The following is a 19,860-nucleotide window of genomic DNA, read 5'->3' on the forward strand; positions in this document are numbered from 1 at the left end:
AAATGTCAATGTGTCCTATGCTATTAAGAGGCTAAAAATCAATAGCCCATTTTTAGGCTGTTCTGGGGTGGGGTGTTGGTGTGGTTTTTTGTTCCTTTTTTTTTTTAAATAGCAATTATCAGTCTTTCCTCTTAGAACATTGCAATTTAATAATTTTTTTGTAAAGTATCATGGGAGAAGGTTAAAAGGAATGTGTTCTGCCTACTGCAAAAGATTCAAGGATGAATCTCAAAATGCCAATGCCACACCCTGCAGAAATTGAGAATACATTACTGTAACTGGGAGCTCTGAGTGTCAAATCCTCAAACACTAGATTACAGTTTACCAAAATGGTTCTCAATTGTTTAGTGAAGAAACTCCCAAGTCTTTCAGATGTATCGATAGAGCATGGGGTAGAAGTGGTAAGTGTGCTTAGGCTTGGCGTGTCCTTCTGGTCCCCAAGTGTAATTATTATAATAACTCTTTAATTAAAAACAGATATTCAATAATTCACATAACCTGGCCAAAACCATATCTACTGATAGCAGGTATGCAATGGCACCTAGTTACAGACGCATATTTCGGGATATTTGTTTCATTTTAAGTTATTCCAGGAGCTGCACCTTGTATCTCACTGCTAAGCAGTGGCTTACAGACTACACATGGGTGAGCAAAGCCTGGTACAGCTTGTGCTGTCTCACCTAAATCCACACTCACCTCCTCCCCAAAGTGGTCTCTTTTTCCACTAATAACTCCTACCTTACTAACATGTTGAGGATTTATGACTGGTACAGCACGAAGAAAACTTTCATCGTTTTCTGACAAGATTTCCATCAGAAATATTGGTTCAGTGAAATTAAACTCTTCCAAGAACATGTCCATATCATTCACTTTAGACAGGAAAATGTCAAAATATTTTGATAAAGTTGAAACAAAATATTCTGTTTTGCAAAATACACCAAGAACACTATTTTTCTTTCTGATTACAGATTAAAATGAGATTTCAACATCTTGGAATTGCCCACAAGTTGGGAATTCCTTTTGGAGGCAGAGGGGCAACCACAGAATAAGAGTAACTGAAAAAAATAGCACAGTAATTTCATTTACACATTGCAAGTCTGCTACCTCTATTACATATTCGAACCAGCCTAAGTTTAATTGTTATAACTTCAGTAGTTCAACTGATGAACGGACACCCCCCTCTTCAGTCAAGGAGATAAAACGTCCTTATAGCCAGCTAGGATGAAGCAACACTATCTTATTCCTCAAATTAAAACTCATCTTTAAAAATCCACTGAAAATTATGACACTCACATACTTTCAAAGTTTCTATGTATTAATATTCTGATTTTTCTCTTCACATCCCTCCTCCCCCCTGAAATCTAGGAAGAGGATGAAGGCTGGAAAATGGCTCCCAGTAATTTCCTTTCAATAATGGAGGAAGGAAGCAGTCGATACAAAGGTCAGTAGAGAAAGATAACAATTACAGCTGGAATGTTCTCCTAATTCAGCTTAATCTGAATGTCATTGCTATAAGGTCAAGCTGGGCAGCTGCCCAAACTACGGAACATTATAGAAATGAGGACATTAGGTAAAACAGTATTTAGGAGGGGAGTCTCTCAGTACCTTCAAGTGTTAGGAGTCTCTCAAAATTATGGAGCTAATCATCCAGAAAGGTACATTTCTCATGAGTGAAACTGGCTAAACTAGAACCGAAGTGCTTTGATGTGTATGCAGGGGCTTTCTTGGATTTTCTGAGGGCGACAAAAATGGCATGTGAATAGCAGATAATTCAAAAGCACTGTACTGTAGATCAGCACCGATGTTCTCATGTTCCTGTAACTCTTTATCCCATCACCCTCTCATTCATGGAAAATGTCCATGGATTCATTCACATACACAGTCTACAGCTAAGGGAATTATTTATATATATTTTCAAGCAGGGGCATGAGCAATGCTGCTGGACTACAAACATACTTGCCTCAGTCAAAGTGTGGACATGCAACACAAACTTACAGCTAGGAGACTGGCTGGTTTTTCACTTTGAGAAAGCATCCACAAGTAGGGATTTTTTTTAAATTTAAAAAACAATTCTCAGCCAGAAGATCTGGCTCTTTTCCATTCCTCTTCTACCCTCTCTTCTACGCCTGATGCCCCTGTCTGTCCACTAACCACTTCTCCAGGGTGTCCCTTAGACACACAAGTGAGTCACTTGTGCTGCGCCTGGAAGGAGCGTGGAAGTCACACACTTGGCTGAAATGGAAAGGAGCCCTCGCCCCATGCACTGTCAGTGAACAGCATGATAAGGCTCCAGAGGTCAAACAAGACAAATGGAAGTCCTCCGTTGCAGAAGTGTACCTGATCAAAGCTTTCAGGGGCTGTTCTTGCTATATTTCATGCAGATTCTGTTCTCAAAAAGTTATTAAAAATATCTTGTCTGCTCCCCACTCTGCAGAGTTAGTGGCTTGCTAAAATACCTCATATGGAAAGTCTCCGTTATCCCCTCCTGCTGACAAATTACAGGCATCAAGTTTTCTGCCTGATTTGGGTTGGCTGGAGAGAAAGAACTTACTTGCTAAATATACATTAGTACAGTTTTTGCCTAACTTCCAACTTCTAACAATTAAGATTTTCTTGCACATTATAAAGCAGTTTTATGGCTAAAGAGCAGCTCTTAATCCCAAACTCTTGAATGCTACATTAGAACCAAGTCAGCAAGAGTTGTAGATAATGATCAAATTAATCCACTCTTCTTTCCTTAACTGGCCAAGAACATCACTTGTGCTTTTCTGTGCACTCGGGACAAAGTGGCACCTTGCAACCGGAGACCAGCAGTAGCAAGACCAGTGTTTCCCATCCAGCCAGTCCCAAGAGCAATGAAGGAACCGTGTCAAGGCCCTACCAGTTGCACAGTAGGGAGAAGAGGACAGGAGGGTTTTGCCTTGCTACCTAGGCTTGGCAATACGCTCGCCCAGCACTCTGCTAACCGGTAGGCAATACAGTATACACCAGTACTGCCATTCCTAACAGGATACTTGTGTTGAGCTCTGCAAGTGTGTACCTTTTTGGCACACCGCAGTAGCACGCTCAGGTAGGTCAGGCACAGGCAACAGCATCCTTTTGTGCTAGATAAAGACTCCAGTCTGGCATGCAGAGTTCACCACCAACGCTCATCTCCAGCCCATCCCGCCAGAGCTGACTGCTACTCCCACAGCTCTAAAGGCATACAAGAAGGAACCATTTTCTGCACAACCAGAAATCCTCAGAGTGAAAAGAGCTCTCTTGCAAGCTTCAAAGAATAACTGCAGTTCTGTCTTGTGCACAGAGTCTATAGGTGTTCAGTTAAACTTCAGGTGGGTTGGATTTTTTTTTTTTTTAACCTCCTAGCGAACCAAGTCTATTCAACACCATGTTTATTTTTAGTACACAGCTGTTAGTTCCTCCATGCAGTACAGGCCACTGCCTCGTTCACAAGCACTTGGTGCTTTTTATTGCAGGACACCCTTTATCACAATACTGCCTGGTGGTTGTTCAGGATAACTTACTTTTAATCTGGCCATGGATAAAGGTTCCTGCATTCAAGGCCTCCAGAATAAAATCTAGAACAACTTCTGACTAGAACAGTGTAAGCAGTTTCTTGTATTTTTTAAGTTTAGCCTGCTTCCATCTCAGTAGCAGAATTGTTTAGAAAAAAAGAGGTTTGAGTTTGTTCTTTCTACACTGGGAAGTTTTTTCTATTCTTATGTAGAAATATTTCAATTACTATCACTATTTGCACTGAAGTTCAAATTTATTAGTGCATAAATCTTGAAATCATCATGGAAGTAAGGGAGCTTGATTAGGAAAGGTTGACATCAGATGCATACAATGGAATCATTTGAAGACCCTTTTGTGAGGATCTAAAGTTTACCTAAATAATGGCTGAGCAAACCACAAACATTTTTGTTTTGTCACACATGTACCCCCCTCAACACTTAAAATTAAGAAAGCCTTCCCACCCCCTGAAACTGGTTGCTCTGTTCTTAGGTTACTCTAAAAGATGTAGATCCGTTTTCACAGAGATCCAAGTATTTCAGTTACAGATTTCCACCCACCCTCTATCAAGCTAGAACTACTACCTAAACTTCACTGGAATTCATGATGACTTTTATTCTCCTCAAACTGGAGAATATTTGGCAGTTTTTCTAGCTGCTAAACATGTGCCAAGCTCTATCTAAAACACTTATTTTATGTACTGTTGTTGGAAGCAGACACTTTCTGCATGACATCTACATTGACACTGGAATGGGAAGAGTTTCGACAGAGCAAATGTAAGCATCTGAATCATCAACTCCATCTTCCTGGGTTTTATTTTTGCAGTATGCTGTGCTGCGAGGCAGGAATGGGCTCTTTCTCCCATTAGTATTTGGCTTGCTCAGTGTTGCAGAGGATCTTTGAATGAAGCCCAAAAACTCCATAGCCCAAACTTTAAGGTGTGGTGATATTATTTATTTTTAGCCGAGCACTGAAAGATTCAAATCCTTTTGGTAGGAGGTTGGAAGTAGTCATTTTAAGAAAAGCTTCAGCTTCAGATAAATATATTTCAATTATTAGTCCCAAGCTGTTCTCTGAAATTCAGGGATATTGGAATTACCTACTAGCCTGCAGAGGGAAAGCTACTGCTGTGGTGGTGATGTTAGCAGTCACGTTAGTAGACTAAGCTCTCTTTTGAGTCCTGAGCTAGAGAGGTATGCATATAAAATAATCCAAAGATAAGCATGCACTATTTTAGAAGAGGTGATATAAGTAGCACTGCGTACACACACGCTCAGAAATAGCTCCCATAGCTGAACGACCCTGTCTGTAACAAAATACCAGGCTCTTCTGGCCAGCCAGGGAAAACATAACATCCTTAGCCTCCTGACCTTACTTTAAAAATAACCTTGAAGCATTTTGTTGATCTATAAAAGAACAACATAACATCTAACACCTGAGTTATTGATCTCTTTTCTAAAATTAGGGACCTCTAACCTAGTGGCTAATATAGCACTTGGAAAACTTGCCAGGTAGCATCAAAGGCAGCTGTGGGGACTGTCGGTGGTTTGCCTACAGTGATATTAACTGCTAATCCAGTTACAAAAGGACAATAAACAATTAAGAATAAAACAGAATAAAAATCTATGGATCCTTCCATAAAAAATAAATATCTAAAACCTAGTACTCCTGTGAAAACATAGCACTTGCAACCTGTTGACCTGGTAAGGAAAGTGTTTAAAAATTCACATAAATCCTATGTAATATCCCCCTTTCCCCAAGGCTGAAATTCCAGGCTGGTAACCCTGGAGAAGGTACCTTTTAACTAGGGCAAATCAGCTTTCCCTCTTGAAATATTACCTGACATCTGTCATGCCATCAGATGACCCACAAGTAATTTAAAAGAACTTAGCGTCTGTACCTTTGAGTTTCTTTCCTCATTACCAAAAAAATACACTGTCCTTCCCCACCTCTACTATTTTTGGTTGTGAAATTAAGACTATTCACCTGCAAAAACTACTCCCTATGTGTAAAGCCACAAATACTCTGCATGTAATTGGACTCTGAAAATTCAAAGGGGATGGAAATAGCAGCCACAGTATTATATTAACTGGACTAAAACTTGAATGATCTCCTGTGGGTACTGTGAAAACGGTCCTGAATTTATAGTGCTTTAGAAATGGCCGTGGGTATGGGAAAGAGAGCACAAAACAGATTCATAAAGGAGCCGATGCCTTACAGTGGAGAGCTGTCATTTTAAATCATCTGGAAATTGAATTAGCACATACAGCTGGAGATTAGCTGTCACTTATAAAGATACTATCTGGGCTTAAAATGCAAGGAAATGAAAGATATGAATTGTCCTCCTTCAAATTAGCTTAAAAAATGTGGAAAGAAGAGAGGCATTTCCATTAGAAAAAAATACCTTTTGCTAATATCGGAGAATTCAGATATGCACCGAGCTTGACAGACCTCGTTTGGTTTTCTTTCTAAAGAGCAAATTGCACTTTGCCTGAACAAAAACAAGGGAGTGGCACCTCAGGATCATTAGCGGCTTTATCATAACCAGGGATTTTGATCAACGGCTCCCACAAGCTTGCTTTGTTCCTGGAGCTAGGTCTCCTTGTTGCTTATCCTTTGCACAACACTAAGAAACGGAGGTGCTGCGTCAGGTGGGCCTTGGGAAGGGTTTTGAACGCCTCTCAATTAATTTGAATGCCTCTGCTGTTAAGCAGATAGAAAATGAATGCGCGTTTCGGCCGATACCGTACTGCCTGCTCTTGGGGGTGAGCACCACTCCAGGCATTCGGCTTTACACCCTGAAAATGACAGCCTCTGTATCCCGTTATCCTCCTGCAATCTGATACCAATTTACAGCCCAAGGAAAAAAAAAAAAAAGTTACCTCAAGATTTACAAACCCTAGCACAACAGGGCTCTGAACTTGGTAAGGGTCCCTAGAGCCTGCTACTTTCATACAGCTAATAATTTAATAGAAGTTGCCTATAACTACCTATTTTTCACCTCCAGAAGCAGTTGGAGAAGCCAATGGCTTCTGTAGCTTTTTTTCTCCTTTTTTTCTTTCTTTTGGATAACAGCCGTTTGGCAGAACAGAGACGAGAGATGGGATTTTCTCCAGGATCACGACCCGGAGCTGATCAAAGAAAAGAAACGGGAAGAAGTGGAGGAAGAGATCAGAGTGCAGGTGTGCTTACAATAGTAAGAGGACACTAATAGCGTGCGTTGCCTGTGTGTATTTCTCTAACAGCTACAAGAACTGGCCCTGGAATAGACCTTGCCTCCTTCCAGAGTCCCTACTCTCTGTTCTTTGCTTCAACACTTGTTTAGCTGAACGTTTGTCTGAGGTGCGGTGGCAGAACAGAAGAGTGAGAAAAACTCAACTGTGTGTGTCTGGCTAGGTTGATGAATTGATGCAGCGGAAACTGGAGGATCTCAGACTGGCTGTGGATGGAGAGAAGAGTGGCAAACCAAAAAAAGGAAGAAAAAGTGACAAGGTAAGATAATTCAGGGTAAACATCAGTTCTCTGCCCAGATACAGCAGTATTCAGTGCAAACCCTGCTCTCACAGATACCAGTATCAAAATGTCCACCCTAAGCATCTTCCGAATCTCAAGTCAGAAGCATTTAACATCTATTCACCTGTGGCTTTTTTTCAGGGCTTTTCCTTTAGCTGTTGTTATTCCTTAACCTTTGTAAATATTGCTTAGGACACATTGAACTATTCCAGGGAAAAATCATTACATGATAGATCGGATTTTCAAGAGGGATCTACCTTGTAATGGGATGCACACCCTCTTGAAATCCTCTGCTCCAGCCAAGCAGGAAAACCCAAGCAGCCCTCTCTTTAAGATGAGAGGTTCAGATCAAGACAGTCTTCCAAGGCAGGTATGAAGCTGGATACCAGTAAGTTTTCCAGCTGCTGGCTGTTTTCCTTCTAAATGAGGACTGATTTGTGCGTTTCAAAACTGTACACCAAAAAAAAAAAAAATTAACTTTGAATGTCTTGGTGTAACCTTTCATTTATCTGTAGCAACACACGGATTACACACAGCCAGGTACACATCGTTTAACTATGTTACTGCTTGCTGTTGAAGGGTTGGGGAACTTGCAATTAAGCCAAGTTTACTTAAGCATATAAAATAGGTTAAAGAGATATGTTATTTTAATGTGTGTTACCCCCTGAAACACAGCACATGTTATGTTCACATCTAGTTTTCACTGCATTACCATATGCAGAATTCCACAGCTCCACAGTTCCCCAAATTCCTTACCCAGGCATTCAAACTATAGATCATGTCAGTGCAAAATAACTCCGAGCTTACAGACCCTACCATTCAATCAGCAGAGCCACTTAGACTCCTCAGGGCAAATAGCCAACCCTCACCTCATGTTGTATTTCATTTCTATAATCCTTTTAGCATGCAAATACTTGCTATTGCAGTACTTCTGCTCGAATTTTCTCCAAAAATGCTCTTTCACCTGACAAAGGTGCCGGGGCAATTTAATAATGCAAGACTGGCACGGCTCTGAAAAGCGATACCAATTGGATTGCTAAATGTGTTTCAAAAATAGCGAGGCTTAAGATAACACAGACAAAATATTGCAACAATCTTCCCCAAGTTGCCATGGGCAGATGCATTCAGATCAGCTGGTCAAAACTCTGCTTCAAAATGCCACATGGGAATGATAAAGCTTCATGTCAGGGTTGGTTTTTGGTTTTTTGGTTTGGCTTTTTTTCCCTTCAATATAGTGTTGGAATGGTTTTGGGTAGAGGGAGGTTATTTAACTTTTGTTTTCCCAAGTTGTGCCAGTAGCCTGAGAGAATGAGGCAAGGGAGAAGAAGGGAAAGAAGTGCTAATTAAATAATACAAGTTCCCTAAAGATTTTCACTCTCTGAAAAAAAAAATCAGTTCTATTTTAAGGGTGGGAAATGGAAGAAGGTGTCTAGTTTTAGTCAAAACACATCTTCCCTGTGCAAAACTATTTGAAATGTCAAAGGTTTTTCCTAAATAGTATTTGCATAAATATCTCAGTCCATAAACCAACACAGTATGTGGGTACCTGTGCATACAGACTTCAGATCTGCTTTGGGAAGATCTGACCTATATAACAAGCATAATATGAGCTAGAAGGTTTTGGAAGCAGCTGATTAATTTGTTACTCAGCAAAAATCCCCTAGTTTTTCAAGGCATGTGTTACCACTTCCTAAGTCCCACATGTCTGCCCCGAAACACTATGCAGTGTGAAATAACAGTGGGTTTGGATTCTCATTGTGGCCATAAACACATCTGGAGCACGAAATAAAACTTTTTTTTTTTCCCAAAAAAAAGGGATATTCTGCAAAGAAGACATTCACAGGAGGATTCAACATTCTTCAGAGAATACAAACCTTTTTCTGCACCCTGTCCTTTTTTTAAGGGAACTCTTACAAGCAAAGTTTTCTGTATAGGGACAGAATTCATGAAGCCACATTTGGCCTCCTCTCTGTTCTAAGGATGGATTTCTTCTATTTTCTTTCCAGGAAGACACAGCAGTAGAACCAGGGCTTTTTTGTTGTCAGGGAAGAGTCACTGCCCAGAGGTGTAAAGAATAGATAACCTCTGCCTTTTCAAGCACACCTTAGGATAAGTAGTTTACAACTCTTAAAAAAAAAAAATTCTGTCAAGTCCATATTAAAGTAAGTCTGCCTGAGCCATGGGAAATAATTTGAGTTTGAAATCCTGTTTGGAAGTCCCTTCTGCAGAGAATTCATTGAGGACATTTTGGAACTGGACTCCAAAAGGAAAGCATAAGGCAGATAATGGCTCTGTTCCAGTGGTGTTTCAGATGGCTCAGGACTTAGATAAACAAAATTTAACCACACTTTCTAGGCTGAACGTTATCACTTGCTCCCAACCTTCAAATACCACTTAATACTAAAAGCTGGCATTAACCCTATCAAGAGTTGCTCTTAGTGCCCTGAGATAAAACGCCCATTTACTACCTTTGTGGAGGAATCATTTGGGTGGAAGGGCAAACTGCTTGTCCCATTACAAACGGGTCTCCAGACCATGAGGCTAGTCTGGAAACACCTAAACTAATGAGATGGCACCCAATACGCAACAAGCCACACCGCTATCATTTGAGGCGTGGATCTCGTATGCTTGTATCTGTATATATACCCGTGTTCTAGATGGATACCATGTACCCAGCCGTGGTACCCGAGGGCTTAGCAGCCCAAGGGTGTTGTTTCTCTTGGGAACCTGCAACCAAGTAAACCACCGCAGACCTACTTCTTTAAACTGGCTTTCCACCCCATGTGAGAGCTGACAGAGCAGCTCTCTGCAGTTCCTGACCTGGAAGTTACATTTTGGTGCTTATCAGAGAGCTTTTTATCAAGCCCATTGTGCTCCTTTTCCTGCTTTGCTCCCCCCAAGGATTTGTTTCCGATCCAACTGCAGGTAAAGAAACTCATTGCAAGTGACCACACCCACACGTACACAAAGGCATGACCAGATTTCAGAAAAACAACAGAAACAGGGGACATGGGAACCTAAGTGTGTAAAAATTGCTTCTGAAAGAGGCCTCAGTAGCATCTCAGTGCAGCTTTACACATCCCTTGGTGATGCAGCCGGGCAGAAGCAAACAAAGCCACAAGATGTTAACTACAGCAGTGACTGTGACAAGAACATTGACATCAGTCTAAAGCTTTGATAAGAGCAAAGCCACAGTGAATCAGGGCAGAAGACAGACTGGGTCAGACCTGGGGGAAGGCTGGGTGTAAGGACAGCGATTCCCAGTCCCTGATGGATTTTCTGTTGCTGATAGGGATTAGCACCCCGAGCTCTCAGCCAGCTGTGGCGGCTGTAACCTCTTTGGGTGCTGTAGCCAAATCCAACAGGGATTACAGATCACAGCCCCTCATTTTGCAAGAGCTTAATAATCAGTGGGAACATCTTTGTTGAAGGACTTTCTCAGTACAAGTATCAGGTACCTTGACATTGCCAGAAAAGGCTTCTCAGTCCAGAGCGGGTGCACACACAGTGTGACCCTTGCTCAACCTGCCATCCACGCATCACCCAAGGAGTCCACTCCAACATTTCAGAGACTGCTGCTTATGCACTTGTTATTTCCCTTAAACCACAGGAGTGCTTTTCTCTCGTTACTTTTCCACGTACTCAGTGGCGGTAGCTGCCGACAGCTGATGGCAGCAGGACTTGTACAGTCACAGCCAAAGGGCGACACAGCTCCTGCAGTTCCAACGTGGAACAGTCCCCCCAACAAGACATTTTGGTCACCCTCTCCCTTCTGATGCCAAAGATATTCTGTGCTGGAATCGGGGCTAAAATCAGGTCCGTGGCTGCTCACAGCAGCCTCTGAGCTACTCGCAGCATTTTCACGAGCCCACACAGACGAGATGCCACGCTGAGCACGGAAGAGAGTCTTCTGTCATCTGCCAACTAACAGCTGATGCAGTTCACTACATGTGTCTTATCAAAGCAGAAAATACCCGAGTAAATGGATGGCTACACAGAAGCTAGACTGACAGTTCAGAGATAGAAACAAGATTCCCATTATAAATGATAAGCGTGTTCACATTCATTAAACATTATCACTTTCTAAATAAAAGCCATTCCCAATAAGACATTTTGGAGGAAAGCCATTGTCTACAATTCATATTTCCCCTTATCTCATCTCAGCGTTTGCCAAATTTCCCATAAATGCTGGTGTTAATTAGGAAAACACATTTTTCCCCTGCATAGTTCATTTTTGTTTTGCTGTTGAGTTCCTTTATTGGTGAAGCTGCCTCGAGGATAATACCAGTTGGCCAATAAATTCAACATATGCTTAGTGTCTTTGCTTAGGTAGAAATGAGCTTTTCTTCCTCATCAGACCCCGTGATATGTAATTTCTAGCTTGTTAGAAGAAAGGTTAAAGAGACAAAGCTGGAGGAAAACCAGAAGTGAACCGCTGACAGTCTCAGTATTTCCTCGGTTGTTAGACCAGCATGCCATGTATGCTTTGTTCCTCCCATGCCTTTTCTTTAAAACAAAACCCCACTGGCACATTCTAACGAGTATTTGCTGCCAACCTTATTTATGTAAGGAAACCCGAGGTGTAGTTTTGCAGATACAGAGTAGTTTGCATTATTCAAATCCAAAACTTAAAGACATCCCTTTTCCCAGTTAGCTTATCCATATAGTTCTGGGTTTCATTTACATTTTCATCTGGATTATCTTTGTTACCCTGCCAACAGTAACAGGTGGGTGAACCACAGTTTATTTGCATGGCAACTGTCCTTGAAAACTTACAACTGATGTATTTCTGAACACTATTGATCCATTCTAGAAAAAAAAAAAAAAAAAACCACCACCACCAGCATTTACCAGATAATTGGATAGGATTTTTTAACTCAACAACATAGCCTCTAGAGCTCTGCAGAAGTACTCACTATTTAAAAAAATAGATTACTGTATTCCCAGGAAAGCAAACATAAACTTTTGGAAAGAATAAGCTGTCTTGATCAACTCAGCATTTAAGCACATACTTAAATTTAAGCCGTTGAAGAAATCCCCTGGTGCACAAGTGCTGTGTAAATAGTTCCACTGGAGTAACTCTAAAGGGCTTTGGAGAACTGCAGCGTGGACACCAGCAGTGGGCACTCCCATGGATTAACGATGCCCTTTCCTCTGCTAATCAATCTTAACTGTATTTACGGCTTGTGAGCTGTAATTAATGGAGGAGCTTGACATTACTGATCCACATCCTTCTTATTTATGTTTTCTGGGGGGTTTCTGCAAAATGTAAAGAAACTAATCACGCAAGTCAAAATCTTCCCGTAGTGAAAGAGTGGTGAAAATATCAAGAGAAGGGACATGCTTTTCAGGGTTCTTCCCTGAGGCATTAGGAAAGAGGAGGCAGAAGGATGTCTGACGGTTAGGGGACTAGCCAGAGACTTGGGAGAGTTGGGTTCAGGTCCTGGTCCAGCTGTAAGCACAGTGCGTGACCCTCAGGGAAGCTGCTTAGACCTTTTACCCCATTTTAAAAATAAAAAAATCATGAACAGTCTGTGGAGCAGCTACTTGGACCCCACACCCTTTTCCTTCCTGCTTCCCTCTTGGGTAAGGGCCACATCTGCTCACCCACAGAGCCATGCTCCAAAAACGAAGGTGAGAAGTTTCTGCTCTCTCTCGGAGCAAATGACCCTGGGGTTCTTTTGTAAGCAGCCTCCCCTGGAAGGGGCAGAACTGACCCCTTTGAAGCAGGGTGCTCTGGGGCACTCACCAGGGAGGTGACAGCAGCAGGGCAGGTGTATGGGCTTGTATTCTAGAAGCAACAGCAGCCACCAGGTTACTTCATGCGAGTCCAGTTCAAGAGCCCCTGCCCCAGCATCTGCTGGAGCCTTGCAAGCTGGACACAGCTCCTCAGCCCAGGGGGGCTTCCCTCTCCCCTGCCTTGGGGAGGTACTTGAAATGGGAACATCTCCTGTGCTTTTATAAATGGGGACATGACTTCTTTCCCCCAGGGCATTTGAGGGTGTGATTTTTCCCTTTGGGTTCCTTCAGCAACAAGGGCCACATTCAAACACTGAAACATTTGCTGTTCTGGCCCTCACTTGGCTTCAGTACGTTAAAAACAAAAAAAAAAGTGTGTGTATATATATATATATATATATGCATGTATGTATGTACTAAGGTCACTAATTCCTGCCTGGTTTTGTGGTCCTCAGAAAAAGAAGACAGCCGCAAAGAAAAAGATACCTGAGATGGAGGAAGATCTAACTCCTGACAGGTAAAGTGATGACCTGTTTACCTGAGATTCAGACAATGAGCCTCTATCCTCTTTGCATTAGGTATGCTATCAACCCTTTTAGCTTTTAATTACACAAGGAGCACCTCAACACTGCTCCGCTTACCAGCATCAGTGGCCCCACAACACATAAAACCTTTTTACTAACAGCTATAAATATCCATTAAAAGCAAAACAAACCACCTTTTACAAATCTGAAGCACATACACTTTAGCTGAAACCTCTTTGGCATTCCCAGTGAACACCACAACCTTCCCACTGCCGCTCCCCGGCAGCACCACAAATAACAGGGCAGCAAAGCACACCAACCAGTGCTTCAGTGGAACACAGCACACACCTTGCTGTTCCTCATCTTCAACAGCACATACAAATTGAGATCCCCATTCTGCAACACACCGCTAGGACCGGTCTCCATCTTCAGCCAGGTTAGTTCCAGTATGCAAAGCAAAGCACACGTAACATTTAGGCAGGATGTTGGCCCCGTTCGCCCCTCTCCCATTCTCTCTGCAGGTGCAGCAGCACCTAGCAGTTCTGTTGACTGTCAGAGTTTCCATCCTAGCTGAAGCCTGATAAGGGAGGCTACAGACAGGCCCCTGGACCCTATAAATCACCCTGCATGTCTGAGGTATAACGCACATATCATAAATCAGTCCTATTTATCAATAGGAGTTCTAGCAGACCTGGCAATTTCTGGTGCACCCTTGCTCTTTTAAGCACCCTGATTTTATTTGGAGGATTTGAGAGGATTTCTTCTCCTGACATTACATGTTCAATGAGCTCACGATGCATGCGTTGATAAATACAGCCATTTTTCACCCGTACACACAACGCAGACACGTAGGCAGAGCTATCGCCGCTGGGAGCTGCTGACCCAGCAGCAGCGCTGGGCAGGAGCAGACCGGGCTCCCAGGAGAGCAGGGCTGGAGAACAGCACACAGACAAACACCGCCTGGGCTTCACCCCACAAATCCCTTTGTGCAAGACCTGGACTAGATCACTTGGGTGCTAGCACTATGCAGTCAGTCAATGATCTCTTTACCTGCTTTAAAATAAATAAAAAACCCTCTCCAAACTTATTTAAAATACATGTGTCATGGATTATAACAGAGTGGGACCCCTCTTACAAGAACAGTGCCAAATTCTAGCAAGTATGCATATATTCTGTGCTTTTAAAGTTATTCTTGCACATACTCGATGCTTTGTATATACACTTAATGCAACATAGAGCCATTTAAGAACACAAGCTTTTTAGTAGCTGGCTTTTAATCAGAGTTTATGTGGCATTTTGGCTCCAATATGCTCTGCTCTTCCCTGCTGAGCAGGGAAGGAGGAAGCATTTCAGAAATAACCAAGAAAAGCTGGGGTTCAACTCTATTTTGGCAGGGTAGAGGGGGGCACAGGGGGCTTTAGTCAGCAGACTGATCACATCACACTCACTTGGAGGAGACTCAGGGCATGCATCATTAAGCTTGCACGGTAAAAATAAGACAGGAAAAGTAGAAGTCATGCTCCCAACAGAACTGTCAGCTTAGTCCCATTCTACCTTCTGCCTGTTTTATAATGCATACTCAACATAAAATCTCTGAGAATGAAAGCAAAAGTCAGAGTGGCAAAATCAATGTTGCTGAAGGTGCGTTGAATTTTTTATTTCCTTGTTACTACTCCTATATTAATTGTGCCACTAGCTGCATAAACATAAAACTGCCCAACTGAAATGGAAAAAGCCTGCAGACCCCAAAATATATATATGATTTTATTAGCCAGCTGAGAGTTGCTATTAAATATTTTTATTGTAGCAATATCAGCATGCCCCAATTAAGACAGGCGACAGACAAAAAAGCTGAGATACTGAAGAGGGAGGATGTGAGAAGTGCACAAACAGTGAAAGACCTGGAAAGGTTCAAATCGGTATTGTTTATACTAACAGTACAACAAGAATTTCCAGCAGGCTTATTCATCTTATGTAATCCTTGAAGAAGTAGCAATCTGTAGAACCAAGTGCCAATAATGTCATTGAAATTAATACTTGCTCTCTCTTTTGGAGTTCTAAGTAGAACATCTACACCAACAGAAAACTAGATACAAATGTCAGTGTATTAAATCCGCAGTTACTAGGAGCTCTTTCCAGCCGCTAGTGGAGACAGGCAGGAGCCGTTATATGCCAGAGTTTCCACTGGTTTTCTCCCAAATCGTCCTTTGGCCATCCTCACCCTAGCCCTGCAGTAGAGGGACCGCTGGTTGCTCTGGTCAAGTCATTCCCAGTATGTTCCTGATGAGATGAGGCTGTCTATTGCAAACAGAGTAAATTCCAGGAAGAATTAATGAATTACTAATAATTGGAGAGCTAAGTGAATAGGAATAGTAGTGTTAGGGTTGCTGTTATTATATAATTTAAAAATAATTTCCCAGTAATTGATATTAATGAATGAGTCTATTACACAAGTCACAACTGATCTGGCATCACCTGGAAATGGGTAATGGAATCGGTGTGAGGGAGGCATGTGGGGTGGGAAGTGGTAAAAGAGATTCCTTGCCATAACGCAGAAAACCACTTACTGATTTCATATTGATGGAGCTAATCACTTTGACCTCTGAGCTACAAAATACATTTATAAAGCTGAGAAAGCATAAATACTTCTGCAGCTAGTTCAGTTATTGAAGGACTGAGCTTTTACTTACAGTTCCCTAGAGTTTCTGAGTGATGTCTCTTGTCTGTAGGACCATCGATTCTCTGTACAGAGAACTAGTGGAAGAAGGATTACTAATAAAAGCCAAGACCGTGAATCTCTCCGACTATGTTGGTAAAGTACACGTTTTACAGCTAGTATGGTTTTCAGTCTAACCAAACCGCCAGCCCTTCAATGTTCACTGACCCCTATTTCCAGTCAAGGGTGAGATCAGGAGTAATTACGTTTTCAGGACTTCCCAACTTGAATATCTAAAGCCATGTATGCAAATCAAGTCTGTTTCTGCAGGGTCCGTAGTGCCTTTCACTGCTGCTGCTGACCCAGGACCTGTTTGCAGCTGGTGCTTGGCCGCAGGCACCAACGCCTGGGAGTCTTCAATGTTTTTAACTGTCACAAGCCACTCTGGTGTGGAACCAGGACATCCTTTAAGGAACACTGACCAGATGTTAGCAAGACCCTGAAGTATAACAGAAATAATCCATCCAGAATATTTCCCAAAAAACAGTAAAAATCCTACCTTCAGCATGCGTTCATTCAGCAGAGTCGCCCCCTTGCCTCCACCTCCCTGACTGCCCCTGAACTTTGAGCAGTGCTTTCAGGCATGTCTGGCCCTTGATTTGAGTAAGATGCGTCTCTGCCTAGTTTTGCATTTCATGGTCCTCTTGCCCCATTTGCATTACCTGCAGCTGCAGTCAGACATGCTTGCCTATGCTCCACACAGAGGAAAAAAAAAAAAAAACAACCAAAAAACCACCAAAACCAAACCACTTGCAGGCTGCACAGGGATCTGACACCATCTCCAAAATCATTTAGTGACATACAGTAAAATCACAGTGGCCTTAGCAGCAAAAACCCCCCAATTCAGTTGTTTCAAAGGCCACCGTTATCTGAATTTGCAGACATCCAGAAGCTACAGTGCCCCTGGGTGTTAGGACAGCATGTATCTGAACCAGAAAAAAGCTGGATTCTCACACTAAATGCCATGTTCACATAAACACTCAGAAGCACCAGTTATTGCCTTCAGAGGCTTCACCCGCTCTGTTGACAGCTGAATTGACAAGCATTCCATCCATTTTACGCTCATGAAAGATCATGAAGTAATGGAGAATTTTCATTATTCCTTCGTTCACCCAGCCAGTACCATCAAGGTTGCTCATGTCCAGCAGGCATTCCCCACCACAGATGTTTTTAGAGTACATCCAACCCCAGGGATCATTAACAGCTGGTCCCATCACACTTGGAAGCAGGCTGAGATGGCTTGGGGCCACCTTCCCTTGACCCCAAGGTTGGAAGCCTTGGCTCCTTTGCAGCGCAGAGCAGCACGAGGGCTGCTCCAAGCTCCACCAGCAATATTCATTTCCCAGCAGCAGAAGATACTGGGTGCAAAAGCGCAGAGTCTAGCAATATTCTCCTGGCTGCCTACACCCGTGCCAGGTCCCCTGCGTGTCCCAGCACAGATACTGGCCTGTGCAGACCCAACAGCAAGGAGGTGGCCCAGACTGTCCATGCCAGCTCTTCCCCGCTCAAAAATCTGTCGTGCTTTTTGAGCTGCCAGAACAAGATGCAGAAAGCATTTAAAGTTAGCCTAGGATTTGGACCTGATTTTTTAAATACCAAAACATCTCCCCCTTTAAGGTTCCAAGGACACAGTCAAAGTCTGCAGGAAAACAAGTCCTCATCTGCTCTGCTCTTACAGAGTTGATCTAAGGAAGGTCACTCACTCCCAGATCCTGGGGAAAGGACAAAGAGTGGAATTGCGCTACACAGCAAGTAAAGGCACTGAAACGTCCCCCCTCTATGACAAACTGACATCACTGAACTAATTTTCTTGGTGACCTTATCTAAATTAGTCAGAGAATATCCACTGTGATTTATGTTCGGTTGCAATTAAACCCTTTGATGCCTTCTAATTAAATCTGTGAAGATTAATTCCTATCCAGTTCTTTTGATTCTCCTTAAATAAAAGATAAAACCTGAAATGAATTTTATTCTTCAGTGGGGAGGGGGCTGTTGCACCAGGGCTTGCCTGCCTTTTTGCCCCCAAATTACAACTCCACTTTCTCTCTTAACCATTTCTAACTTACCTCTGCTCCACAGAGCTCTAGCGCTCTCCCTTTGTTTCTCCAATAAAACATAATGTACTACTATTTTCCAGTAAGATTCACCAGAACAACATGTATTTGGTGCTAAAAAATAAATCATCGACTACACTGTCACAAGGAGTTTTCTTGCTTGTGGCCCATTCCTCTGGATCTGTGTTCTCTAACATGTCTTGTAGATGGACTTTGACAGGGCAAGCGATGCGATTATGGCTCTGTAACCAGAAATGAGGCAAGATTAGATCATTTCAGTTCATGTCGTGGATTTTTAGTTTCCTTGGGTCATTTTGTGGAGGGCTTTTTGTTTGGTTGTTGTTTTTTTTTTCCCCACAAAAAAAAGGTGAACTGCAAAGCCAAGAGCCCCACCAAATTAGGTGCCACACTTCGATGTCTAACATAGCAAGGAGCTGAGGTGTGATGCAGCCAGAGGAAAAGCTGCTTAAATATCTTTTCCCCCTTTTTGAAACCCCTTTGATAGAGCGTGGTTCACTGGGATTCCAGCCCTACAATACCCCAAATCTAGAAGCCTTTTGCTAGTAGTGTGATTTATGGTGCTGCTAATGATTCTTCTCCACAAAGTTTCTTTAAAAGGTTACTGGAGAGTGGCTGGTCTGCCGCACACCCTCCTCGGTCTGGAAGGGAAACTCCACAGTGTGTTTAACTTCATTTTCCTTTGCAGTTCACCTTTTAGATTTCTGGGGGCCACATTGCCCTGTTCCAGTCCCTGTCCCTCAACGGTACTGGGTTTTCTGCGAGCACGTTATATTGGTATTCGATGGCAGTTTTTCATTACTCGAGTTATGCATTTTTATAACAAGGCAGTGTCACATTTATTAAACCCGTGCTTCCTCCCCACAGGCGAGTACAGCTATCTGGGGACTACACTTCGTCAGGTAGATGTAGAGCCGATGCCCTCTCTCGCAGATGTCAGACAGCTAATAGCGCTGTATGGAATATTGCCATTAGGTAAGAGCACAGCAGAAATTACTAGGGGGCCGAATACAGCGGCTTTGCTTGCTGTCAAGTAACGTGCATTTTTACTGGCTTTGACAGGGCTTGATTAATCGTAATCTAAAGCATTTTGCAGTATAATTGTTTTTCAATTAAGCCCTCTGAGTGAAGACCATATCGCTTTAATAGTGCATAAAGGAGCCTGCACATGCTATTGTCAGGTATCGGGTTCCCATATCATCTCTGTTTGCATGTTAACAGTTTGTGAATGGCAGCACATAAAAGGAAACCACTTGGGAAAGATAATAGCTAAAACAAGCTCCAGTGATCAAAATTAATCAAGTTAAGGGAAGGGCTAAGGTTGCAATTTACCTTTTACAAGCTGGCTAATGTTACTCGGTACTAAACAATGCAATCATTTGAGGAATTAGTCTGAATTCATTCTGTACATCAGAGAGAGCATTTTTAAATGCCCTTGCAGTTTTAATGCCAGATTTAGCCAACATCTAACAAGGCTTTGCTGGGTCAGGTTGTTTGCTTTTAGAGTAAAAATCTATCCCGTATTTTACTTGGGAACGGCATCAAGCCAAACTCTAGTGATTGCAAGAAGTGCCTGTCTCAAGGGCCTCTGCTCATACTTCGCCTGCATCCTTTTCCATTCCTGGCTGGATCTCAGGGAGATTTTAACTAGGCATATCCTCCCCCAGGCTGTGTCATTGTCTGCCGATCCTCTTTATAGGCAAAATAGCTGACATCTCCCAGCCTCCCATTCTGGCAGACGGAGCAGAGATGACACAGAGCTGCTGCCCTTTCCCCGCCGAAA

The 19,860-nt window shown here is 42.6% G+C and overlaps 1 protein-coding gene across 1 annotated transcript in view; it reads left to right on the plus strand.

Annotated features, from left to right (window-relative positions):
- The first annotated feature begins 329 nt into the window (after positions 1–329).
- The window catches only part of IQCA1 (IQ motif containing with AAA domain 1), a 40,295-nt gene continuing 20,764 nt past the window's right edge, over positions 330–19,860 (plus strand). The window contains exons 1-7 of the mRNA XM_010082654.1: positions 330–401; positions 1,366–1,441; positions 6,589–6,695; positions 6,910–7,005; positions 13,221–13,282; positions 16,019–16,101; positions 18,945–19,052. Of these exons, the coding sequence (XP_010080956.1) occupies positions 330–401; positions 1,366–1,441; positions 6,589–6,695; positions 6,910–7,005; positions 13,221–13,282; positions 16,019–16,101; positions 18,945–19,052 (604 nt within the window). The remainder of the gene's footprint in view (positions 402–1,365; positions 1,442–6,588; positions 6,696–6,909; positions 7,006–13,220; positions 13,283–16,018; positions 16,102–18,944; positions 19,053–19,860) is intronic.

The sequence above is a fragment of the Pterocles gutturalis genome, unplaced genomic scaffold (assembly GCF_000699245.1).
Source record: "Pterocles gutturalis isolate BGI_N339 unplaced genomic scaffold, ASM69924v1 scaffold49859, whole genome shotgun sequence".
Lineage (NCBI taxonomy): Eukaryota > Metazoa > Chordata > Aves > Pterocliformes > Pteroclidae > Pterocles > Pterocles gutturalis.